The sequence below is a fragment of the Xyrauchen texanus genome, chromosome 27 (genome assembly GCF_025860055.1).
Source record: "Xyrauchen texanus isolate HMW12.3.18 chromosome 27, RBS_HiC_50CHRs, whole genome shotgun sequence".
In the NCBI taxonomy this organism is placed as follows: domain Eukaryota; kingdom Metazoa; phylum Chordata; class Actinopteri; order Cypriniformes; family Catostomidae; genus Xyrauchen; species Xyrauchen texanus.
Window position 1 is genome coordinate 9,173,062 of NC_068302.1, and position 27,141 is coordinate 9,200,202.

Consider the following 27,141-nt stretch of genomic DNA (forward strand, 5'->3'; position numbering starts at 1 on the left):
TGTAAGAGCTATTTTGATTCATTTAGTAAGTTTAGTAAGTAAGCAACATTATGTCAAAATTGTAAAGATTATCCTACTCAAATGCATATGACATTAAATAAACAAGAGTTTGGTCAGAAGTAATCCAAGATTAATCAGAGCTGACTTTTGTGCAGTCTTCAGGGGCATTAAAAGCCACATATAGCCACAACCAATGACCTCCATTAATGCTTGTCACACCCCATGTGAGCAGATCATATGGTTCATCCACTGACTGAGAGAGAAGACATGAACCAAACAAGCATCTGAAAACACTGGGACACAGCGAATATAACCAGTTACATGGAAAATCTCCCATAAACAAGAATGTTTTTGATGTCTTGGATGTAAATGTTGTGTGTATTCTTATACATTTTACAGCAGAAATGCATTGAACACAACTTCTGTTTTAGAATAGACCCATTCAAAAATTAATCATAAGGCAATGTATTAATCCTATCTTATATCTGCTGTTAAGTTTGAATTTAACTTAGAGATGTGTTATGTGGTGCCAAGCTAAATGACTCTGCATTCTCAGAAATGAGGATTGAAAGAGTTTAAACTGGTTTCATTTAATAATGTTGCCTTAGTCACGGACACACTCTTTGTGTGTGACACAGTCACGTACAAATAAACAATGTCATTGGCCATTAATGATGAAAATGCTCATAATGAACACTATAATTCTATAACTCAACTCCTCAAACACTTTTTTTCAAATACACAACTATTCATACTCGGACCACACCTTGAGAAGTAATTGGGGCTTAAATAAGATTGGAAAATAAATGTGTCTTCTTATTCACTGTATATGTACGTATAATTATTGCATCTTAGCTCAGCCTCATCCTCGTGTCTGAATGAACAACAGGATCAAATGATTACTTAAGGTAATTGCTGTATTTATTATTAATTATTATATAAAATATTTCTTCAACAATTGTATTCTATTCAACCAAACTTGTCTTAAGAGAGAGAGAGAGAGAGAGAACGTTAACATATTAACACCCACCGGTAGTCCATTTAAATAGGGTCTACTGCACATTAACCATTCACCAAGTAAACTGGAACACTTCTTAAAGGGATAGTTCACCCAAAAATGAAAATTCCTTGATGTATGACTTTCTCTCTACTGCTGAAAACAAGCAATGATTTTAAGAAGAATATCTCAGCTCTGTAGGTCCATACAATGCAAGTGAATGGTGACCAGACCTATGAAGCTCCAAAAAGCACATAAAGGCCACATAAAAGTAATCCATAAGAATCTAGTGGTTAAATATATGTCTTCTGAAGTGATATGATAGGTATGGATGAGAAACAGATCAAAATGTTATTCCTATTATTTCATTAAAATACATTTTCTATAAATCTTCACATTTGACCAGCCCTGATCAATAGGTAGTGATATGCACAAAGAATGCGAATTGCCAAAATAAAAAGAAGAAGAATGTGAAAGTGGAGATTTACTGTAAAAAGGACTTAAATATTGATCTATTTCTCACCCACACATATCATATTACTTCTGAAGATGTAGATTAAACCACTGAAATCTCATGCCAAATGATTGACTGATTAGATTACCGCATGAATATATAGGTGTACATGTGTTCCTAATAAAGTGTTCAGTGAGTGTATATGGAATTATTTAACAATAACCCCATACATTATAATACTTATTAAATTAAATAGCATTAACACTGCCACTGGGGGCCTTTTGCACCAATTCTGACTTTACAATTTAGTTTTAAAATGTAAAAAACAAAATATATATATATATATATATATATATATATATATATATATATATATATATATATATATTTGTATTTAAAAAAAAAAAAAAAAAACATTTCACTAAATACATTACTGTGTCCACAAATTCCCCATTATCAAATAGTCAAAAACTTTTAATATCCAATATAATAAAATGTCACAGATCACTATGTTAGTATGCAACAAAATTAGACCAATTAACCTCAACATTTTCCGATGGAATAAATTGCATTAATGTTCATATTCAGATGAAATGTCAAGATCAAGAGGAGGACAGACATTCATTAAATGTGTTGGAATGAGATTAAGTGTCATCTATGGTCAAGAGAAAAATTAAAGATGTCTTCTGTTTGAATGAAACACAAACTCTGTTTAAGGATGTCAAACATTCTCAAAATGCATCTGGACCGCCTCTTTAACAATTCCGTTGAATAACAAACCCCACACCACAAAAGACTGAGAAGTTATGTAACAATCTCTCAATCTGGGTCATGTGATCACAACAATACATTATATGTCATGTCGGCAGCACTCCAGTAACAAGAAATGCAAGTTGTGAATTCCTGATTTGGGACAAATATATATAATTTTAAAATGCTTCTGATTTTTGGAAAGGAAAAGTGCTTTTTGTTCTGGTCTCAGAGTGTATCAAGATTAAAAAAATTAAATAAAAAATCTATTTTTATTGAATGTTGATAAAACAACATTATTTGTGTGAAAATAAATAACAAAAGGTTGTTTTGATTCAAATTAATTCTAAAAAAGCTGCCCAGGGGAGGCCTTTTACACCACACTTGGAATGTACTTATGAAAACACTTTGAGACAGCAAGATTCTTTTTGAGTAAAAAAATTAAGATCACAATCACAGATGACATGAAGGACCCAGTCGCAGAGATGAAGGCAAAAAAAAAAAGCTTTATTTAACAAAGGCAAAATGCAAAACAAAACACAATTGAGACAAAACCAACTAGTAAATAGTAATAGGGTAGAGGGCTCTGAAAGCCAAACTGACAGACTGGACAAGGAAAACCAAACTCACAAAACAAATGAGCAGGTAACACGAGACAGAGGAGAAAGTAACTAGAGGAGAAAATAAGGGCACACAGGTGCTGCAGATCCAAAAATGAGCGATTGCAACACTGATCGTAAGAAACGAGAAGGAAACACACGTAGACATGACACACAGACAGAGGAAGAGGGAACTGTCATGGCCAGGGGATGGCTCTAGGGTAAGGGTGGGGTCCGGGGGCCTGGAAGGAGGCTTAAGAAAAGGCCCAGGGAGCCAGGACAAATCCAGTGGGTGGACAGAGAGCCCAGACCGAAAGGGCAGATGGCCAGGGAGCCAGGACAGATCCAGTGGGCGGACAAAGAACCACCTCTGCTGGGTCTGTCTGTGGCTTATGTCACAATCACAGATGAGATGAAGGACCCAATCGCAGAGATGGAGGCAAACAGCTTTATTTAACAGAAAGAAAAAATGCAAACAAAAAAAAAAAAAAAAACTCACAATGGAGACAAAATGAAAAGCAAACCAGATCAGTACCAACTAGTAAATAGTAACCAACCGAGAGCTATGAAAGCCAAAACAGACTGGACGTGGAAACACAAACTCACAAATCAAACAAGAGACAGAGGAGAGTTTAAATAGGGGTGAAAATAAGGGGACACAGGTGCTGCAGATCTGTTAACGAGCTATGCTATGGCAACGCTGATTTCTGTTGAACAACACCTGTGAGAAAGGAGAGGGAAACACACAGGCACAAACAGACATGACAAACAGAAAGAATTTGTGGCGTAGTGATGACATCAAAAACATTTCAACTCGTCTCTCCTTTTCTTAAAAACAAACAACAACAAAAAGCAAAAATCTGGGTTCCAGTGAGACACATACAATGGAAGTAAATGGGGCCAATCTGTAAACATTCAAATACTCACTGTTTCAAACGTTTAGACACAAGACATTAACATGATGCATGTTAACATGATTTTAGTGTGATAAAATCACTTACTAACCTTTTCTGTGTAACGTTATAGCCAATTTTACAACTTGTTCCCATGCCATAAATCCTAAAACATCCATAAAATGATAATTTAAACAAATGCTGAGTTTTAACAGAAGAATTCATGTAAGTGCTTTTATAAACTTATAAGCTTCACATGTCTGACTTTAACCCCCCCCAAAATTGGCCCCATTCACTTACATTGTAAGTGTTTCACTGTAACCTTGATTTTTCTTTGTTTTAAAAGAACTTAACTTGTGTTGAACCTGGAATATTCCTTTAATGTAACAAAATACAAGTAAGCATTTTGTATCAAAGTAATCTATAATCTATATGTGTCTCAACTGATTTTCAAATGCTCATTTTAGAACTGTAAATTAAAGTTTAATCTTACATAAATGAATAAATAAAACACAAGGTACGTAACATTTTGTGGTCATTTTAATTTGTAGCATTAGGCAACTCCAAGTATGCTCCAAGGGGTAGACAAGTGGTTTGTTCTCTTCCTAAAATAGCACCGTTCAAGCAGCCCTGTTCAGTCTGAGCTCAACACTAGGTGTACTGTGTTTTCCCTTCAGAGAACAGTGCTGATTCATGCCTGGTTCACAAAGAGATTGTCTCTGCATGGTGAATTTACATTCGGTTTAGATAAATGACCTCTTTCTTCACAGCTGTCTTACCCAAACAGCCAAGACAACTAAATTAGTTACCTTCACGCCAATACATCGCTGGCAGTCACAACACAGGGACGTTAGGCCAGACAGAATATATGAGCGTGTGCATATTGCTATACTTTTTAAAAAGTGTGTATTTTAATGTTTAATCCGGTGAGGTGTCTTGCTTTAGACTTTTAGTTGTGCTTTACTGTACACAAGACTTTAGCTTTTACAAATTGAGGGATGAGTCTAAATTGACAGCATAAAGCTAAATTCTATTGAACCAGGAACATCACTATAATCCATCATGAATGTATTTGTTGAGAACAACGGATATTATCATGGAAATGTTTCACCTGTAGTGTACTCTTCTCAGGATGAAATCTGAGCTCCACAGAGCCACCTTTCCCTATATGCAGATTATACAGTCTGCTGAATAAACTTTCTCTCTTTTCCTCTGAGCTAACATGAGTTAAGTAACCGTGTACAGGACAGTATGTACATGTACTTCACTGTTACATAATCTAAGGACCCCTATATTATCTCCAGGCTAGCAGAAGACAGTAAGGACAGTCTTCTGTATGATAGAAATCTAAAACATTGTCTTTGGTAATTGATAGTATGCAGCAAGTGCTGTCAACAGAGCTTATAGGGATAGTTCACCCAAAAATGAAAATTCATCATTTACTCACCCTCATCCCATCCCAGATGTGTATGACTTTCTTTCTTCTGCAGAATACAAACAAAGATTTTTAGAAGAATATCTCAACTCTGTAGGTACTCACAATGCTAGTGAATGGCGACCACATTTTGGAAGCTCCATAGTGCATATAAAGGCAGCATAAAAGTAATCTATACGTCTTCAGTGGGTAAATCCATATCCTCAGAAGTGATAGGATAGTTGTGGGTGAAACTGTTTAAATCCAGATCAATATTTAAATCCTTTTTTAATATAAATCTCCACTTTCACTTTCACATTCTTCTTTTGTTTTTGCTGATTTACATTCTTTGTGCATAACGCCACCTAACAGGGAGGGAGGAGAATTTACTTTTTACCCATGAGAAATAAATGTAACCACTGCAGCCATATGGATTACTTTTATGCTGCCTTCTTCCTCTAAGTCTATGTGCAAGTGGGTTCAGTACACAAAGTGATAATAGGCTGGGTCAAATTCAATTTAATTCTGAGGTTCTTCTCTGGTTATACCACCAATTGCGTCCTATTATATAGTCCGTTCCCAGTCAAGTACCAACAATATAAACAAAGTCAACACATTGAGAAGAAGTTGAAAGTGTAAATAGACTGTATGCAAAAAATTAGAAGAATTGAAATACAGACTTACGTTCTTTTGTGCATTAACTGCATCCTTGTTGAAAATCAGGCATATTTCTATAATTGTGGCACGCTCCTTTTATATGCTCTGAAAATGTTGTTCTGGACAGTATTTGGATTTACGCTCCATTAAATTATAGAGAACGTAACTATTATTAATCATTTTCATCTACTGACACACAAATCATGGCTAGTATTAACAGTGATTGTCTCTGCACACACTTCACATCTACCGGTCAATTTTGTTTATTGAAACGCAAAAAAAATAAACCAAAGATATTTCTAAATGTAAATCACACTCCAAACTAAATAAAAATATAATTAAAAAAATCCTACCATTTTCAAACATTTTACCCTCTTACCCGGCCTCTTTTGCAGTGACTGATGACGTCTGTGACAACAGGTGGAAAAATACCAATACCAAATGATATCTTAAATACAATTGTAAATATAAACATAATAATAATAACTGAAAAATAAACAATGACCTAAAGATAGTTTAACACAAATCTCATACATTTTTGTTTCATATAATGCCACAACAGTGTATTTCAGTGACATAATTTGATGTTCTTGAAGTAGAGATAATTTGATGTCCACTGTATTTTCAGAGTTTGGTCTTTATTACCACCTGCTGGTGGAATCCCCAAACTGCAAATGTAGGAAATTACTTAAGACTTTGTGCTAAAAACAGATGTGGCATTGAAACATCTTAGTGCAATTACTTATTTCTCAGGAAAACAGCAAATTGCACTTTGCGGCACTTCATTTACATACAATACACCCAAAGTTTGCGTGCATACACCCACAGTAGCGCAAACAAACCCATCCACACTCACCTACACTGGCACGAAAATTGCGCTTAAGATTTACGCTCTCGCAAATATTGGATAAGTCGTTGCTCTATGCGGAGAAGTCTTTAGTCTTTCTTTTCCAACCTGGGATATTGAGGTAGAGACTCATCCTTTTGTACACATATCCAAAAAATAAAATACCTCAGAATTTATGTTTCACCTGACCTAAATGACCTGTTTAAGCTCAACCATTTGTTCAAAATGGAACAAATTACCCCTAACTCTAATTGGCTGTATAGCATCTATAAAAATTAACTAAAACAAATTCAATGATCCTCGTCACCCTGCACTCCTAGGCTAGATCTCCTCTAAATAGTGCAATATTGAAATTTTATAAAAAGCACAAACCCATAACTCAAACCTCCCCAGACAAGACCTGGTTCAACATTTAGATATCAAGCATCTTCTATTTATATAAACTTACCCATGTTATATAGACAATATAACCATTACTACCACATTGAATGCTTGGTGGAAGACACATGACACAATCTGGAACCATCAAACCACACTCCACTATGGTACAACCCAAAGTTTTAAATCAACACTAAAACATTCATTTTTCAACATGAAGTCAGATAGAAGTAATCTATGAAAGGATGGCCTGTTCATGACCTTTGATCCAATCAAAACACAACATACCCGTTCAAGCCTATATTCTATATGGACACTTAAAAGAAGTTATAATAAAATAAGTCGGCTTTGGAACTCAGATTAGTAAAACCATGAAATTACTCAATTATAAAGACTAATAAGCATGACATTACATTAAAGTTCATTTGTTAACATTAGCTCACTACATTAGTTAACATCAACTAACAATGAACAATCATGATTTTATTAACAGGCATTAACAAAGATTAATAAATGCTGTAAAACAATATTGTTTATTCATTATACCTAATGCATTTACTAATGTTAACAAATGGAACCTTACTGTAAAGTGTTACCGTAATCATTAACCTAATCCCACAATATTCCTTTAAATTAGACAAGCATATAGAAACTATCCCTTTAAATGACTAAATATACCACATTCATTTTGAGTGCATAATTTAACCAGTCAAAAATACATTTGGCCGTGTTAACAAATGCACCGTAGCCTAATGATGTTTTTATAAGTGGAGTCGCATCAGACAGCTGAAGACCACATGGTTGGTCATTTAATTTGTTCACATGTTTGTTTTGTAACATAAAAAGGAAAAAACATTAGAGGTCAATCACTCTTTACAGCTCTGAGAGACGAGGAAAACGAGGGGGTTGACCTCTCTGTTCAACACACATCGTAAATAAATGTTGTCTTGGTTGCAAAACTCTCCACTTATCTTTTAGTCTAGTCAAACAATAAACCTTGATTGTTACACATTATAATAATGTTCTATATGTTCACATCAGTTAATACATTAAGTAACATGAAGGAAAAATGATCAACATCAGCATGTTAACTTATATTTTACAATGGTTCACTGGAAGTTCATAATGCATTAATATTAACTAATATTACAACTTTGTGTTAAAATGTATCAGTGTATAACATTTTCATTAACCAAGATTAATAAGTGCTGTAAAAGTGTTGTTCATTGTTAGTTCGTGTTAAAGGTTAATGAAAGTGTTACCACAATGATTTCAAAGCATGTCACTTTGGTCAAGAAGAAAAATCTTTCTTTTCTTTAAGACAGGAAATGTAATTGAGAAGTCGTCTCCTTGACTTAAGAGTGTTGCTAAGGGGTTCTGAGTGGATTTTAGCCTGTTTCTATGTGCTTGCTAAATGGATGCTAAATGACATCAAAAGAGCCCTACCCAAGTGTTTATGATATTCTGGGTCCTAGATACAGATAAAATGTCTTTATTGAATGTCCTTTTGATCTTTCATTCAAAATATTCACAAAAATATATCCTCTAATGATATCAAACAATTGCAACAACACGAGTTTTATCAAAAAATTATAATTATTTTGTCAAATATACAGTACGAGTGGCACAATTATTGGCACCCTTTTATTCAATACTTTGTGCAACTTCCCCTTGCCAAGATAACAACTCTGAGACTTCTCCTTTAATGCCTAATGAGGTTGGAGAACACATGGCAAGGGATCTGACACCATTCCTCCATACAGAATCTCTCCACATCCTTCAAATTCCCAGGTCAATGCTGGTGGACTCTCCTCTTTAGTTCACCCCAAATGTTTTCTATGGGGTTCAGGTCAGGGGACTGGGATGGCCATGGCAGAACCTTCATTATGTGGTCAGTGAACCATTTTGGTTGATTTTGGATCGTTGTCCTGCTGGAAGATCCAACCAGGGCCCATTTTAAGCTTTCTGGCAGAGGCAGCCAGGTTTAGATTTTTTATCTGTTGGTATCCGATAGAGTCCATGATGCCATGTATCCGAACAAGATGTCCAGGATCTCTGGCATAAAAACCACCATATTTAGCCTTGCTGCTTTTTGGCTGGTGTTTGCTGCCAAAAAGCTCTATTTCTGTTCTATCCATCCACAGAAACCATCCCATTTGAAGTTCCAGTAGTGTCTGGCAAACTGAAGATGCTTGAGTTTGTTGTTGGATGAGAGCAGAGGCTTTTTTCTTGAAATCCTCCCAAACAACTTATGATGTCTGGTTGTAGTTTTGGAGACTTTCTAACCCAAAGATCCAACCAATTTCTGCAATTCTCCAGCTGTGATTTTTGGTCACTTGAACCATTCTCCTCACCGCATGTGGAGAAAATGTAGACATGCGTCCAACTCGTAACATCTCCAGTTGATTGGAACTTCTTAATCATTGCCCTGATGGTGGAAATGGGTATTTTCAATGCTTTTGCTATTCTCTTATAGCCACTTCCCATCATAACTTTATTCTTTGGTCTTACCCATTGTCATGTTTGACTAAGGAAATTCTAAGTGTTACCTTATATTTATGCCCCTGAAACAGGAAGTCATGACGGAACATTTTCATGTTCCTAGTAACCCAGGTGCACAAAAAATTGTAATGTGAATGGGAATATACTTCACATATATTTTACTGGTAGAGTTTCTAGGGGTGCCAATAATTGTGGCCAACATGTTTTGGAGTTAAAGATTTAATTATGACATTTCCACACCTCTCCCTCTCTTTTTTGAATGAAAGATCAAAAGGATAAACAATAAAGACATTTTTCTCAGCCTTCATTGCTTATATTTACCAAAGGTACCAATATTTTTGGCCACAGCTGTATGTCTCGGGTTGCTCTTTCAAAGTCAACTAGATTTTTTTTTGTTTACCCAAGCACGCGCCATTAAAAAGGAAATAAGCCCACATAACACGTTTTCAATTATTAATTTCTCTTTATCAACATTGACAGGGGTTGTTATTTGCGTGCAAATTCATCTTCTGAACAGTTTGTCTGAATATGTTCCCTGTGCATTCATAAATACCAACAACAGACAGCAGTGAGCAATGACTCTCAGATCAGAGGTGAACATTTATGAAAAACAACTGAATAAAGGCAAGAGAAAAAGTTCAAATACATGGATGCGCATGTTCAGTCAAGGCAGTGTACTCTGTTTAAACAATCATCATACAAATGGCTCATAGGTGCATGGTTTGTCATTTATCGTTGGAATCCTGTCATAAAACATCCTTACAAAGCCGCATTAGACTTCTAATTTCACAGTACTTGTACCTTGGCAATGGAAAAATGATCAAAACTAACTCTTGCTTTAAAATCATAAACATTCTGTTATGCAGAAGGTGTGAGCTGAACTGAAGACATGAAGAATATTGCACTGATTCTTATCAGATTACCTTTACAGATTTATACAACACAATTTACAGTAGTCCCCCCTCCCTCTGGAGTTATAAAAATGAATGATGGCTGATGGCAAAAAACAACGCTTTACACTAACTAAGGTTACATTTATAAACATTAGTTAATGCATTAGGTATCATGAACTAACAATGAACAATATATTACAGCATTTATTGATCTTTGTGTTCAAACTTTATATTAGGCGTCTATAACTACTATTTACTAACGTTAAAATACATAATACAATGCTTTTATCGTGTAACTACTTGTTCAGCAAAGATTCTCACAAGATTCACATTTGCTGTTATTGAGGATGAGGTATGAGTAGGGGTAAGGATTAGGGTTGGTTTAGGATGAGTGGTTCAGGTTAAAAGTGTAAATACAGATTTGTTGAAATTATCATTAGCCAAGATTAATAAATGCTGTAAAATGATTATTTTACATTTTACAGCATTTATTAATGTTCACAAATGGAACCATGTTGTAAAGAGTTACGAAAAAAAAACAATCAAGGTGCACATACATACCCATGCTCACAATCCAACATACACTCATAGACAAGCAACAACTGTGGTACCTATGATAAAGCAGTCATTTTGAAACTGTGACACTGTAACATTAGAATCAATTTAAAAATTCTTGCATTTGATTTTAAAGCTTTAAACGGATTGGCACCTATTTATCTCTCTGACATTTTGAATACTAAGATCATCAGATCAGAGACTCTTGATGGTCCCTAAATCCAGATTAAAGTCGAAGAGTGATCGCGCATTCGCTATAGCAAGCCCGAAATTGTGGAACAGTCTACAGCTCTCTCAGAATTATTTTGACAGAATCAGAATTTAAATCAAAAGATAAAAACCTATCTCTTCGAGCTGGCCCACAACTAATCCCAGAGCCAGTCCTTGGTCGGTGTACATCTTAATATGTGCTATGATCCCTTTCATTTTTGTGCTTTTTGTCCTATTCTCTTTCAGTCTTTATGTTCGTTCAAATTTGTACACTTTTGGAAAAAAGCTAGATAATCTTATTTTATGTTGTTCTTTCAAGGAAAAGTAATCAGATGGAAAAATAGCCAGAACTTTTGAACTGTAGCGAATTTGCCAAAACCTTCAAAATCTGCTAAGGGATATTTAGAACAGTTTTGCTTTCTATAATTATATCCGTTCGACTACAGCGTTTAAAATCCAAAAGAGAAAAAGTTTTTAACGTTTAAAGAAAAGCAAAACCCTTCCCATGGTGGTATATTTGGTGCTAAAAGAATTTAATATTCAATTAAAATGTATGTAACTCCATTTCTCTTTGGCACCACCATTTCAGCTAATAATTTTCAATTACGTGTGGAATCTTGAGTTTGAGGCAAATGTATCCCAACTCTGGGGCATACACTGTACAGTAAATCAAATTGAGGACATGAATATAAGCACTATTCTATGCTATCGATCTCTTTACACATTGACACTGAAATTGACAAAAAGCCTCAGAATTCTCAGGAAAAGTAATAAATAAACAAATATTAATATCATATCTGAGCAGATGCAACCAGATCATGGCATACAGTCTTTTCCGGGCAACAATCTGTAATCGTACACACATTATGGAAAAAGTTCACTAGCCTTGCCTGAAAATACCATTTTAACAGTTTGTGAAACTGCAATAAGAATAGTCTTCACATTGATGTACTGAGCAGTGAGGGAAATGACGATTGTAGGAGAGGGACTTGTTGGGGTGCAAAACCATGTTAAGTGACAAAACTTAAAACAATACATAACAAAGCACCTTCATTGGAGATATGACATGACAGTGAAAACTCTCCTCCAGCGATTTGTCCGTTTTTGTGATCGACAGGGTCCAGGCCCTATAGGGTAAGTGGAAGGTCTGGTGAACCCAGGCCCTCCTCCAGCCATTGGACGGAAGCAGAGGCACCATGGTGGAGTGTCGAGCGGTGGTGTATGCGCCTCAAACGGAGCAGGTACAGGAGGATGGACAAAACCACCACCAGAAAACAGGCCAGGAAGAGATAGTGGTTATTCATGAAGGAAAAGCTGTGATGCCAGTGGGTGTGAGAACTCTTCAGACTCTCCTGCTGAATGTCCCTGAGAAAGAAATGCAATAAATCACTTCAGGCACACATCTCTCATCCACAGAATGGATAAGTAAATTCTGGATAGGCACTACAGGCGAATATGTTGAACCGCCACTTTTTTTATTGTGGTTGCTTTTTGGATTGTGCAGTTTGGTTCTGTATAAAAGCACCTAATTTTAAAATAAAAAAATAGGCTACAATATTGTTGAAAATTTATTGTTCCATTTTCATTTTATGAAAGTTAATGAATTAATTTAGACACCATTTTGACGATAAAATTGAAATAAACTGTTGATATGGAATTCAGAAAAACCAAACAAACAGTTATGGATATTGGCGAGTACCAAAAAGGAAGTATCAGTATCCGTACTCGTTCTCCAAAAAATGGTATAGGGACATCCTTACTAAGTACTATGATTCTGTGAAAAACGAATCCTCAGGAAAAATTGTAAAAGCCAAGTTGCTACTTGGTATGCAACCATAAATGGTTAGGCAGATGAAATAGATTACTTATTAACAAATGTGTCAAAACAATTATCTTGTTTATGGTAAAATCACTGTAAAACACAGCTTCCCGTGACAAACAGATAGTCCCGCCCCCACACCATTGGTCGAGTCAATGTTATGCTAGACAAGTTGCTTAAAACAAACCGTAACAGAGACAGAGTGCTAACAGTTTAAGAAAAATAACATACAAATGGCTTACTTATCGTTACCTCTGGATATAGAGCTGATATATGAGAAAGAATTTTAACACCGAAAAAGTTAAACACTTTAGTTTTAAAATGTTCAACTGAAGTCAATCGTGACAGAATATTGTACCTTAGAGGTAGAAAACGTGTGCGGTACAAAATGGCTCCTAGTGTCCACTGCACTTCTTTATCATAGACCAGCAGGGCCGTCCTGAGATTCTCATACGCAAGCGGGAACGTGAAACCTGAGTGGAGCACCTCGTGCATCCACGCAGACTTGAAGCACTGATACCTGCAAGAGGAGAGGAGCTTTCTGTATATCCATTTTCTTTTAGCTGAAATTGTGCTGCATTGTGTAGGATGAAGTTGTGATGCGTTAAATTCTAACATGCTATTTGATTTATGAAACAATTAGGAAATACTGCTTGGATCGAATTAAGGGTGTGCTTAGTGACTCCAGCCAGGTGTCCTAAGCAACCAAATTGGCCCTGTTGCTAGGGAGGGTAAAGTCACATGGGTTAACGTCCTTGTGAACGCTATAATGTGGTTTGCTCTTGGTGGGGCATGTGGTGAGTTGTGCCTGGATGCATCGGAGAATAGCGTGAAGCCTCCACATGTGCTATGTCTCCGTGCTCAACAAGCCATGCGATAAGATGTGCAGATTGACGTCTCAAACACGGAGGCAACTGAGATTCGTCCTCCGCCACCCGAATTGAGGCGAGTCACTACACCACCATGAGCGCATTGGGAATTGGGCATTCCAAATTGGGGAGAAAAAGGAAACACTGCTTGGATAGAGGTTTTAAATTGTAAACTTACTTCAGTCTGTGTAGATCAGCATGCGAGGCGTACAGACCCCGATCAAAACGCTCTTTCAGAGTTTTCCACTGGGTGGCACAGTAACTCTGTAAAATGAGATGGATCAGGTAAACAATAACTTTATAAACAATGTGAATCAAATGTATTTGACATGGGTAGGGATGTCAAATGTACCGATACTTTGGTATCAAGTCGATACTAAAATATAAAAGATGTCACGATACCAGTGTTTATGTAGTACCGCACACAGACTCAATGCTGTCTGTCTGAAACACGACTGCTTTTAAATGTTCACACATTAATTTGGCATGTTTGGGAAAAAAATGTATGCACAATTAATCTAATTAAAATAGGTCCGATTGTGACTGTTAAACCGCAAAAGGATATAATTTATTTATATACGGTCTTCATGTGCTGCGCGCTTTACAGTGAATGTCTTAAGCCGCTCGTATGCTAAAATGACAGCATTAAGAGCATCACTCATGATGTGTGTGTTGTAATCGATGACAGAACAGAGTGATTATTCACTGTGAAGATTGAAGAGCCTGCAGACTATTTTTATATAATTAAATCACAGCATTTTTCATTTAAATAATAACACTGGACCATACCGCTTTCTGGAGGTGTGAAGTTACCATCAAAACACAAAAACAGAAATTCCTTCATGTCAAAATAAAAGTATGATTCAACTTGACAAAAACATGTTAATGTTCTCATTTACAGTGCCATTTTGTTTTTAAAGAGACAGAACCGTTTTTAGCACATGCTCAACAAATATATGTAAATACTATATGTAATGTGTAAATAGTATACATTATACATGTAAACAATAAACATGCAATATAGTAACATATTTATTGATTGAATACATGGATTTGATAATTTTTAATGAAACCAAAATTATGAAAAACTTCGTTATGTACTAAGATAGAAGGTCCCCTGTATAATTACCGCATTATCTGGGAGAGAATTTCTTTCATATGTAAGCAAAATGGTCATTATAAGACAAATATACCCTTGTGAATCGGAATTGAATATGGAAATCTGTAACAATAGCCAGAACTAATGATGAATATTCAGCCATAATGATGAATATCCAAGTCAGCATCCTATATGTGCCCCTATCCTACCAGAATGTGTACCTTAGCAGCGTTGGCATATTTGGTGGAGTTGTAGTCCCCTCCCATGCGCAGTACATCTTCAGTACAGTAGTAAAACTCAGAGAAGCCATAGAACTGGCTGTTGTGGAAGTCAATGTGTGGCTGATAGACTCCATTGAGTGATGTGTTGGTGTCATTGGTGTGGTTTAGGAATGGCTGGAGCAGGAGGCGGCAGCGGTTGAAGTCTCCAGTGCCTCTCAGGTGAACTCTCTGGTCTAGAGGTCCCACCTCGTCCTGGAGGTCAGGTGGCAAGCAGGGGTCCAGGACAGGAGAGTCGGCACTTTCGCCTTGATGTTGACCCAGCAGCCTAGAGGTATGCGGAAGAGACTCTGGGTAGTTGACGCATAATGTGTCCATGGACATTTTTTGAACAAAATCAAGATTTTAGATTACAATTTATAAGAATGGATAAGGGAAAAATTATCTGAGGTCCTGTAACTGGTCATCATTTTTTAAAGATTGTAATGAATTTTTGCCTTCAATAGTAAAATTTGTACCTTTATTTTTAGCTATGTATTTTTTGTGCATGATGGCATTTTGCATATTTATATTTCTCATTAAATGAGAATTATTCTACAAGCAAAAAAGGTTGTTAGTTTACAATAATACCACCAAATCATGCAGCTACAATTGGAAACTTACTTGTTTTGGATTTGTGTGTTGCTGATGAGGTTTTCCTCATATCTCTGACGAGCTGCATTTCCCCCGAAACCCAAAAACGTTGAGACATAAACACGATACACATGTTCAGTCTGGTGTGCGTCGCAACCCAGGTTAAATTCTGCCAGTAAATTTTTGGCTATCTCCTCCTGATGCCACACAGCAAAACACAGACAGAATAATAAGAGTGGAAAACAGAAACACTAGAGGCTCCTTTTAGGCAACATTAAAATACTATGACTGAATTGGATTTTTTTTTAAACCCACTACTACAAAATTATTTGAACTAGTCCCAAAAAGCAAAGGAAAACATGTTTACAGTATGCATATACAATGGAAGCTGATGGGGCAATCATTTCAAAAGGGGATTTAAAAGCCAAAAAGTGCTGCTAGTATTTTTTGTTAAAAAGTGCTTGTATGAAATTATTTAGCAAAAATGTTTTAAAAAGTGCCATTTCAGCTGTGAAGCTGTAAAATAATTATATTAGAGATGGGACAACTGTTTAAGGATGCTCCGATCGATCGGCTACCAATTGATATCGGCCAATATTCACATTCCATGACTCGATCGGTGATCAGTAATTTGACTCATATCACAACAGACGCGCGGCACCTTTAAGGCTTGAGCAGCACTGTCATGACATCACAGAGTGTGGGGAATACTGGAATAGGGTGCTTCTCAAACAGAAAGCAGCAGCTTAGTTAGGCTGTGTCCTTCCTAGACCAGACCTTTGGAGGCTGTTGGCTAGAATCCACCTCAGTATTCAGCGTTTGAATAAAACGGTCTAGTAAGTGTGCATGGTGAACCATAACCTTAGAACCATGTGATACTTTGTTTTGAAAACCCATATACACCAGAAAACGAGAACTATGTCCTTAATAAAACCAAAACTTTATATTACACATTTTGCAACACAAATGCGATTAAAAATATGTCATAAAGGTTTCCGCATCTGCGGTCACGTGACTCATTCCTGGCATTTGTAAAATAATTTGGGACATGTGCAAAGGATTGTGGGTGATTGAAGGCCACAAAGGATACACCCGACTGATCCTCCACAATATGGCAAATGAAGGCTACAAAACGAAGGCTGCCATCCAAGTGTCCTCACACTTGAGAAGATTTTCAATGGTGCTTGATGACGTGGCATCCAAGATATCAACCTAACGAGGCTGCAGCCTTCTGATTGAGAAGCACCCCTAGTGTTGTCACAATAAACGTCATTCAGCAGTTAAAAACTGGGAGAGGTATGGCGAATATGAAAAGTTTGTGTACTGTACTGCTAATGTGGCATTTCATATGCGATAAGGCAAAGCGACAACACAGCAAGCTGTAAAACGCTCCTTATTATCGTTCATGGCAGCAGCTTGCCCAATTCCCACTACTTTAGTAGGTCCTTGTGGTGGCATGGTTACTCACCTCAATCCGGGTGGCAGAGGACAAGTCTCAGTTGCCTCCGCTTCTGAGACAGTCAATCCACACATCTAATCACGTGGATCGTTGTGCATGACACAGTGGAGACTCACAGCATGTGGAGGCTCATGCTACTCTCTGCGATCCACGCACAATTTACCACGTGCCCATTGAGAGCGAAAACTGCTAAATCGCAACCACGAGGAGGTTACCCCGTGTGACTCTACTGTCCCTAGCAATCGGACCAATTTGGTTGCTTAAGAGACCTGGCTGGAGTCACTCAGTACGCCCTAGATTCGAACAAGCGACTCCATTGGTGGTAGTCAGCATCAATACTCGCTGAGCTACCCAGGCCCCCAAGGATATCTATCTCAATATAGAGAATATTTTGTTAATTACTGGCACACTCCACCAGAATTAATTAAATAATCAAAAACTATTTAAAGGGGCCATAACATGGAAAACATGATTTTATTGCTGTACTATGTGGCATACTCTAACATTCACAATATAAAGCTCCCACTCCAGTCCACCCAGGCTAGTTATTGAAATCTTCCCAGCGAAAACAGTACAGAAATGGAAACGGTCACATGAAAACAAGTTGACTGTTTTTGGTGCGATAAACCTTGATTAATATCGTAAGCATACTTGAGAAAAAAAAAGTGTATGAAATGGCACCTTTAGTACATAATTCTGTGTTGAAGAGCAGTTAGTACAATTCACAAAGCTTAATCACCATGCTGCTGTATGTGCATGTAGCAGGCAAATCTCTGTCTAAGGCATCAGTTCAACAAATTCACCGTGACTTTATACTGCACTGGGCCAAGGACAACAGAGTACCAGGAGAACAAGAAGCAGAGAATGACAATGACAATCTTTCAACTTCAAAATATGGGAAATTATTATAGATAATAACCTGCTGTGGAGAAGCAAAGCTTACAGTTTTGGGCACTTCATAAGCGATCTGTGTGGAGACGCCACCCATGTCCAACACGCCGGCCGTTCGTTTGCGCACCAGTGTCTCCTGCTGGTCACTGCCAGGAACCTGCACTTCCACTACTGCCTCATTTTCTGACAAACAAAAAAAAGAGAATCAAAATAAAGAGGAAAGGAGAAAGTGATGCTGCAAAATCTTTGTGCAGGTAGTAAATTATTATTAATTGCTTATGAGACAAAATATCTTACCATCTTCGACATGATTGAAACGCCCTAGAACAAAGTTGATTCCTATCCATGCATATACTCCTGTCAAAAAAAATTAAAAAGTAGATTGGTCAGTGTTCATGCTATTGTGCATTTATAAAGGTAATTACTGAGTACTACTATTGAACTACATGTAACTATAATGTACGTAATTACTTTGTTGATTACCTGAATATACATATTATTTTTATTACTATATTAATTAATAATCGTAACACTTAAAATGTGTAACACAAACACTGCATTTGTGGCATAATATTGAATACCACAAAAATGTATTTTGACCCGTCCCTCCTTTTCTTTAAAAAAAGCAAAAATGTGGCTTCCAGTGAGGCTCTTATAATGGAAGCGAATAGGGCCAATCCGTAAACGTTAAAATACTCACCGTTACAAAAAGTATAGCCACAAGACGTAAACAATTATTAAACATATTAAAATAATTTTAATGTTATAAAATCTTTTCTGTGTAAAGTTAAAGCCAATTTTACAACTTCGTTGCCATAATGGTGAGAAGGAGGTTAACCCAACGTGACTCTACCCTCCCCAGCAACTGGGCCAACTGGTTGCTTAGGAAGCCTGACTGGAGTCACTCAGCACGCCTGCTGTAAGCAATGTTCCCATTATTACGCATAGTCCACAGGTTTGTTGCAGGCAGATTAAAGGACTGTATATTTATGGAGTCTGTTGCTGATTCTTTATAGTGGGTTGTCTGACAGATACGCGGAACGTTTAAATTAGACTATGTTGTATGGCAGTCTATTATTGTAGTAACACAATGGCACGTAACAAACAAAAACAAAAAACAAACTGTGAATGGCCATTTACATGTCAATTTTTGGCGCCCTCGTGGCCCTAAGAAAAAAAACATTATAAATCGGCCAAATGGTAAACTGTATTGGCTGATGCAAATAATTACGAAATTCAGAATATCAGCCTCGCCGATATTTCGGTCAACCACTAACAACAAACTGCCTCCGGGATTTTGTTCCTTTTGCACTCTTGTTATCTCCATGTCTGTGACCTGCCGATCCCTAAATTATCTTATTGTTATGCACTTTTGAACGTGGATCTAGGACCGCCCTGCTACTCCAAGCTCTCCAATTACTTTGAAGCTTATCATTCTGCGTCCAGAAGTATGAACAGTAGTGATCGTGATGCTTGACTTGACAAAAAACACTAATGACTCTTCTGTGTGTGCACACCGTGTTCACCATTCAAATGAACTCCAACTTTAAAGAACGGCTGGTTCTTACCTTCCTGTTTGCCTGAGATGACCTCCACATGGGAGTCAGAGAACAGGAAGTTGAAATTCACAGGAATATCAGTCCGCAAATCCTCCAACAGGGCCTCCTGCTGGCTACAAACAAACACAATATAAGCATATGTGGTGGCTCTTGTACTGTGTGCATCCATGGTTTGAATTTGTATTAGTATGAGTGTAGGATGGACAGACTGGACACCTTTCAGGCAGGACTCTCATCCCTGCAGTGCACAAGATGTACAGAGGGGTCTCCTGGTGCTTGTTTTTAGGGATGTGCTGAGCAGCAAAACTGAGGAGAGGGCTGATGTAGTCACTGGCTTTGTCTGGTGTGGATGCATACTCGGAGATACCTGCACACACACAAAAAAGTACAAATTGTCCACACAAACTGTACAGAATTTTTTTCAAATTGCTGGGTGACCTTTATACGAAGGATGGTACATCAGGAGTGTATTTTTTATTTAGTTTTAACTAGGCCTGTTTATCGATTAAAGAAAATGTGATCAAATTAATTACACTAAGCTGCCTGTAGCAGTTACTTCAAGCATGGATTTAACTGGTAGGAAAATCCCTTATTATGGAATTTACATGCAGGTAAGGAGGTATGAATAATTGCATTCATTTCATTATTTTATTCTAATGAACTAAATTAACATGCTGAGGGTTGGGATTCAAAAACCAGTTCTATTGTTAAAAAACAATTTAACAATGTTTTTTGTGAAGTTCTTGATGGTTTGCATTCTTATGGCATAGCGGACAGAACACGGTACTAAAATATTAAGACTGGCAACACCTTGGCAACCACCCAAAATTGTGCAAGCAACTTCTCCACTAGTTATAGAATAATGTATGTAATGGTTAAGGAACCGGAATCGTTAGGTGGATTCAGAACCAAAAAAAGGGGCTGCAAGGATCACCGTGACAAACGCCCCACCCCAGTGGCGTAGTGCCATTGGCGGTCATGTGCATGTAAACGTGTATAGTAAAAGTCCTAGTAAAAAAGGACTTGAATATTGATCTGTTTCTCACCCAGACGTATCATATCGCTTCATAAGATATGGATTTAAACACTGGAGTCTTATGTATTACTTTTATGCTGCCTTTTTGTGCATTTTGAACTTTCAAAGTTCTGGCCACCATTCACTTGCATTGTTTGGACCTACAGAGCATAGAAGAAAGAGAGTCATACACATCTGGGTGGCATGAGGGTGAGAAAATGATGAGAGAATTTACATTTTTGGGTGAACTGTCCCTTTAAATCCTTTGTTGCAATTTTGTGGATTCTTCATGATAGAGATATACAATTTTCAGTTTTTTTAGAGACATTAAGATTTTGCCCAATGTAGTGCATGATTACAGCAACGGCCTATTCAAAATGTGAGTTATGCATCTTGTTCACCACTTAGCTCAAGTTCAGCTGTGCATTTGCTTCAGTCATTTTTAATGTTTTATTTTTTATATAGCCAATTAATTTTATATATTAAAAATGCGTTAATTAACCCGCTAGTATAGCACTTCACTTTACCGGTCAACTCTTTCAGCTCACGCAGCTCAGATGGAGCAATCCTCAAAATACTATGACTGGATCATTTGAATTAACAAGGTTTTTCAACATATAAATCATTGTTAGCGCATTTGTATTGTCTTGCAGTGTTTTTTCTCGCCATATTTATATCAAATGTTTTAATTAAGATTGCTTAATTATCCTCATAATGCATATTTTTCATCTCCACTTCATTAACGAAATCTAAAAACCGCTCAAACAATGTTGCCAGTAATTTTGTTGTTGAGACGAACACTGCTTTTGAACGTGCATTTAGTGCTGGAAACATCATAACCCAATAAGGTCCTTTCTAAAACTGGACAATGTTTTTATTGTTCTGTCAAAATTTTAAACTGAAAAGCTTTCAGACAAGCATGTTTGAAGATATTTAGTCGTGTTGAATAATTGAGTTAATATATTAACAGATTTTGATATTCAGATTACATTCTTAGCTGACCTTGACTTTACATGCTAGTAGGCTGTATGGTGCAATAAGAGACCAAAACCAATAAAAAGTGTTTTGTATTTGTTATTTTGTGACATTTTACAAAGGGTATCATATTTTTTCAGTGTTTGATTCACAATAAACTTGCATGCACACCATCCCCCACCACAACCAGCGTTCACTGGGGGTTGTTGGCCCTTTTCCACCAAAGTGGTAAAAAAAACGGCAAACTCAACAGACCTAACCAGATTCATTAAATTCCTTCCAAACCAATTCTCACCCCTAGTCATGCTCATTCACAATGGCAGGCACATGCCTACTCTTAACATTGTTCATTAATTCCCAAAACTACCAAATGTCATAATCGACAAGTCATCGGTTTTATAAATGACTAGTTTGTTAAAAGGACAATAATCAGGGTTGTCAATTGATCTAATCTATTCATTGGTGTGTGGTGTGTGTGTGTGTTGGGGGGGCACTCTGAAGGGAGCATGACATTACAGTTTGAATGTAGCCATCACTAAAAGTCTTGTGACCGAGCCCTTTTTACTTTTGACCCTTCGAGTGACATCATCTTCTCAAAGTGCCCTTCAAGGGTTTGGAAAACTCCCTTTGTGTGATTTGTTCTCTGTACAAGCTGTGCATTGTCTTTACAGCTGAAGTCACACTTACTACCCCCTGGACAAAACAGGTGGTAATTCAAGCTTAAATTTCTCAAATGGTAGGAATATTGCTTATTACGGTCTGTGGATTAATTGCATACTTTTTCCTTTATGTTCAAATGACCCTGATCAGATGCCTTTAAGAGATGCATATGGACACTTCAACATAGTGACTAAAGGATATTCAACAAATACATAGGCTAAATAACTATAACATCTTATTGCACAAGTAAGATTTTTTTAAGCAGTTTTAAGACGTTTAATCTCTCCACAGCACCTCACAGATACAGAAACATTACTTCACAGTAGTATTTAATATTCGACTGTGATCGTCTTGAACTGTATAGTTGATGCCGTGTTCTGCTTTAACAGCAGCACATAAAAAGACTAAACATGAAGTATTAAAGAAATGAAACTTCTTGCAGAGGGTTTTACTGTGCTGACTGTTAAGCACAGCAAATCTAACATCATGCAAAAACACTCTCTTATAAGTTGCGTCTCTCAAATAATTGGAGAACTCCCATTAAAACCACCACCACCACTAAAAATATTAATGTTAGTAGTCGACCCCACTAATCGACTTGACAACTGTTAGCCAACCACTGGCACATCCTGAATACTGACCTGGCTTGATCTTCATCACTACAGGCTTCCTGTGCTTGTCTCTCATCTGTTTGATGTCCAGCAGTTCATGTGGGTTGCCGTTATGCCGGGGCCAGGTGTACACGAACACACGGGAACCACTGCTTCCACAGTCCACCACCAGCCCATAGTTCAGGTTAGGGTTATTGATGTCCGTGGCCTCCATGTCCGGCACACGACCCAAACGTCTAGTGGGGACAAAACACTGTAAGGTCACGATGGAATTAGGACAGAATGACATGCACAACTGGGAACATTAATGCAAATATGAGAATTAGCATTAAACTAAGTGAAGCACTGTGTGATGAGGAGGAGGGTGGGGCCGGGCTGTGAGTGCTCACGGTCGGCCCCCAATCGGGCTAATCAGCACAGAATAGGGATAAAGCCGAGCCGGATGTGGCAGTTTGAGAGAGAGAGAGAGCCACAGGCAGCTGCCGTTTGTGTTTATGTAATTTAAAATTTTCATTAAACATTATTTTGATGGTTAGTCCTGTTCCTGCCTCTTTTTTAAACCTTGTTACAATGGTGCCGCAACCCAGGAGGGAGGAGGGATGCGCTGTCGTGGAGTCCTCGCCACTGCCGTCAGCCCAAAGGAGCATCCACGCCCGGGGGACAGAGGAATCGTTGACGGCCACCTGGAGCAGTGGAGCCGCTGCCAGGGGCGGATGGGCTCGCTCCCGGCTGCCAGAATGCGGAGGGGTGTTCCGTCTGCCAGGGGTCGGAAAACTTGCTCTGGTCCACCCGGGGAGGAGCTGCTGTTGTCTGCCAGAGGGTGGAGGAGTGGTCAAGGAACAAGCGATGGCGTGTATGGGAACCGGAGAGCAAATTATTTTTTTACTCGCTTTCACTGTCGCTCCACCTCGCTCTTTCCCCCTCCCTTTTTCCCGCCCCTTGTCTCCCTCCATGGTCTGGAAAGGTGGGGAAAGCCTGCCGGCAGGCACGGCCAGAAGGGCAATGCTCCCCGTACTTCATGCCAGGGGCTCTCCGGCCTGAGGCAAAGGATGAAGGAGTGTGACAAGGAGGAGGGCGGGCCGTGAGTGAACACAGAAAGCACCCAATCGGGCTAATCAGATGAGAAGAGGGATAAAGCCAAGCCGGATGCGGCAGTTCGAGATCCACATGCAGCTGCCGTGTGCGTTTATGTTTGTCATTTTAAGTTTTCATTAAAAAATGTTTTGATGGTTCGTCCAGTTCCCGCCTCCTCCTTGCCCATTTAAAAATAAAATTACAATCTGGAAAAACACAAGAACGTTTTACACAATGAAAACACTAGAAGTGAATCTCACAAAACATGTCAGAAACATGGCTAGGTAAAATGCCCCCAAAAAAATAACTGTAACCCTACATCATCATTTATGAAATTCAGCTAATTTTTTATCCCAAATTCTAGTTACCAGAATGCATTCAGACAATTTTGTAACTCATTTTTGTCAAAGATTCTTCTCATTAGAGTAAAATATATTTGACTGAATATTCACAATGAACAATAACTTTAGCGGTGAGGTCTGCTGAATTTCGCTGTACAAATGTAAATGTGATTGAGCCTTAAAGGTGCACTCAGTAATTTTTTCCTTATTTAAAAAGTTTTACTTCAACAGAAATTTAATTTTGAAACATTCATCTAAAACCATGACTACTTACATGAGATGAAGACTGTCATTTTTGTTCTGCATAAAGAGGGTCCCCTCATGACCAGCCGAATACTACTCGCTTAAACTCAGTAACTGCCCTGTTATTGGACACTTTCACTCAGGGATTTAATTAATGATGGCTGGCTGTGAATAGTGAATTTCTACATTGACATCAGTTACTGAAAACTATAGCGTTTGAACAATGTTGCATCCACGCTACTAGGTGTCCAACTCATCGTCAACAAAAAATTACTGAGTGCACCTTTAAGCATGCAGCTAATTAATGCAACTCAGAACTGTTTTTTTTACGTGTGGTAGTGCCTATCTTCTCTTATCCAGCTGTACTGGCCCTTCCCCGTGACCAGCAGCAGGTACAGCAGCCCCAGTACACCAGCCAGCAGACCCAGCAGCAGCAACTGCCTGAAAGAAGGCAACAGGAACCGGGGCAGCACCAACGGAGACAAGGTGAAGTGCCAGGATGCTGGAAACAGGCAGGAAATACTAATCCTATAGAGAGAAAAACAAGTAAGAAATTAGAAATCTAAAACGGTGGACAATATTAATACAGTTTACGGACTAAAAACTTTGGTATACACCACGGTTCTTAGAGGACTGCCTCCTAATGTGCAGCATTTAAGTCTGTGTAAATACAGACTAGGTTTTGAGACACAGAGCCCAAGAGACCTAAAGTGGAGGAATCCATTACATGAACTGACAACATAGTGTCGTTAAGATTTTATTATTCCAACCCTCTTTTGCGGTGTACTTGCCTTCCCATTGCTGGTGTGGATGAACAGGTGAGGTGGATGAACTCAAGCCTTCACGTGCAGCCTCTTCTCTGTACAGGTGCAGTCCTCCATTACCTTATATTTTAATGTTATCCATCATCAGGGGATTTAACGTGTGTGTAGGTGTGTTGAGCAGAATTGGCATACCCTGACATGAGGAAATGAGGGGACAGTTTACTTGGACAGATGTACACTTTTATTAGTCTAAGTTGGTGTCTTACAACCAGCATTGTGTAAGTTACTCTAAAAAAAGTAATTAATTACTAACTGCTAAAGAAATCTTCAACAGTGAAATTAGATTACTGTACTAATTACTAATTGAAAATTAATTGCATTACTTTTTACTTTCTAAAACCCTCACCAACCTTGACCAGATGAAAAATACAAGTTTAGACATGAAACTCTACTTTTAATTATTTCAAATAAATCAAATAAACTATTCATGAACTGGTCAGATAATTTAAGGGGGCGTTATTAAAAGAGAAAACATACTTTTTAACACAAGATATTAAATGTATATTTTAAATTCACTATTGTTTTATTTAGAATTGTTCTAGATGCATTACACACAACACTGCTTACAACCTAGTAGGCTGCCTACATAGCGATTCGAACGTACTAATTAAAACAAGACACAACCCAACAATGCTGTCTAGGTAGACAGCTCACTAGGTTTTGAAACGCAGCCATAGTTAATATCGGTTTCATCAGCTGTGGGCTTCGTTTAAATAAATGAACGCATCTCTGATACTTGATAGCTAACGTGTGCTGTTGTGGACAGACAGAGCGGCCTAATAAAAAGCTGTCAAATGGATTTCAGGATTGTCTGATTGGATAAATATCAGTATGTAAGCAGGCATATGTTCTCACCGTGCGGCTAAATCTAGGACGGATGCGTACGTAACCGAGTCATTCTCTGCTAGTTTATAAATTCAAGACTCCGCGGATTAAAATCCACTCGGTGAACACGTAGATGTGGCGGTTGTAACTCAGAAGGTAGTGGACACAGTATACGTTTGCCCAAATGAAAGCTGCCGATTCTCGGTAGTTTCCAAGCAACAGTTCCGTTCAGTTCTGTATTAGTCAGTGCGCATGCGCGTTGATACCGGAAACTTCTGTCCACGTGCATACTGACGTATACTGACAATTCGCGTTTCCAACCCGTCACGTTATGAATCACGTTATGAAACACGTTATGAAACCAGTTTCTGTAGACTAAAATTTTTAAAACAGATAAAAAAAGATACATAGTTTTGAATATTTTTTATAAAAAAATATAATAACACTATAGTATTTAAAGGGACAGTTCACCCGAAAATGGAAATTCTCTCATCATTTACTCACCCTCATGCCATCCCAGATGTGTTTGACTCTCTTTCTTCTGCTGAACACAAACGAGATTATTAGAAGAATATCTCAGCTTTGTAGGTTCACACAATGCTTGTGACCAGTGAATTTGTGAATGGTGACCAGTGCTTTCAAGAAAAAACAAAACAAAACAAAAAACACTGCATAAAGTCAGCATAAAAGTAATCCATATGACTTCTGTGGTTAAATCTGTCTTCAGAAGTGATATAATAGGTGTGGGTGAGAAACAGATCAATATTTAAGTCCTATAAATCTCCACTTTCACATTCTGAAAGTGATTATTGAAATATAGTTCTGTTTCTTACCCAAAGTGATTTAATCGCTTCAAAAGACATATTAAACCACTGGA

The 27,141-nt window shown here is 37.8% G+C and overlaps 1 protein-coding gene across 2 annotated transcripts; it reads right to left on the minus strand.

The window, feature by feature from the left end:
* Positions 1 to 9,942: 9,942 nt before the first annotated feature.
* entpd4 (ectonucleoside triphosphate diphosphohydrolase 4) lies at positions 9,943 to 26,495 on the minus strand. Of its 2 annotated transcripts, none has more exons than XM_052094936.1 (13): positions 26,295 to 26,495; positions 25,407 to 25,572; positions 24,946 to 25,143; positions 22,988 to 23,193; positions 19,913 to 20,063; positions 19,706 to 19,809; positions 18,435 to 18,494; positions 18,190 to 18,320; positions 15,818 to 15,984; positions 15,158 to 15,482; positions 14,016 to 14,101; positions 13,327 to 13,488; positions 9,943 to 12,514 (listed from the first exon to the last, which is right to left on the minus strand). In XM_052094936.1, the coding sequence occupies exons 2-13, from the start codon at positions 25,412 to 25,414 to the stop codon at positions 12,277 to 12,279; spliced, it is 1,836 nt and encodes a 611-aa protein (XP_051950896.1). In that variant the 5' UTR covers positions 25,415 to 25,572; positions 26,295 to 26,495; the 3' UTR covers positions 9,943 to 12,276. The 2 variants fall into 2 exon arrangements, with proteins under 2 accessions (XP_051950896.1, XP_051950895.1); XM_052094935.1 differs by having other exon boundaries at positions 18,166 to 18,320.
* Positions 26,496 to 27,141: the final 646 nt, after the last annotated feature.

Excerpts from the sequence above, each read along its gene's own strand:
- entpd4 (XM_052094935.1), bottom strand. Across the intron at positions 23,194-24,945 it reads GAAGATAGGCACTACCACAC|ACGTTTGGGTCGTGTGCCGG; the intron begins GTAAAAAAAACA and ends TGTCCCCACTAG. Across the intron at positions 20,064-22,987 it reads AGTGATGAAGATCAAGCCAG|GTATCTCCGAGTATGCATCC; the intron begins GTCAGTATTCAG and ends GTGTGTGTGCAG.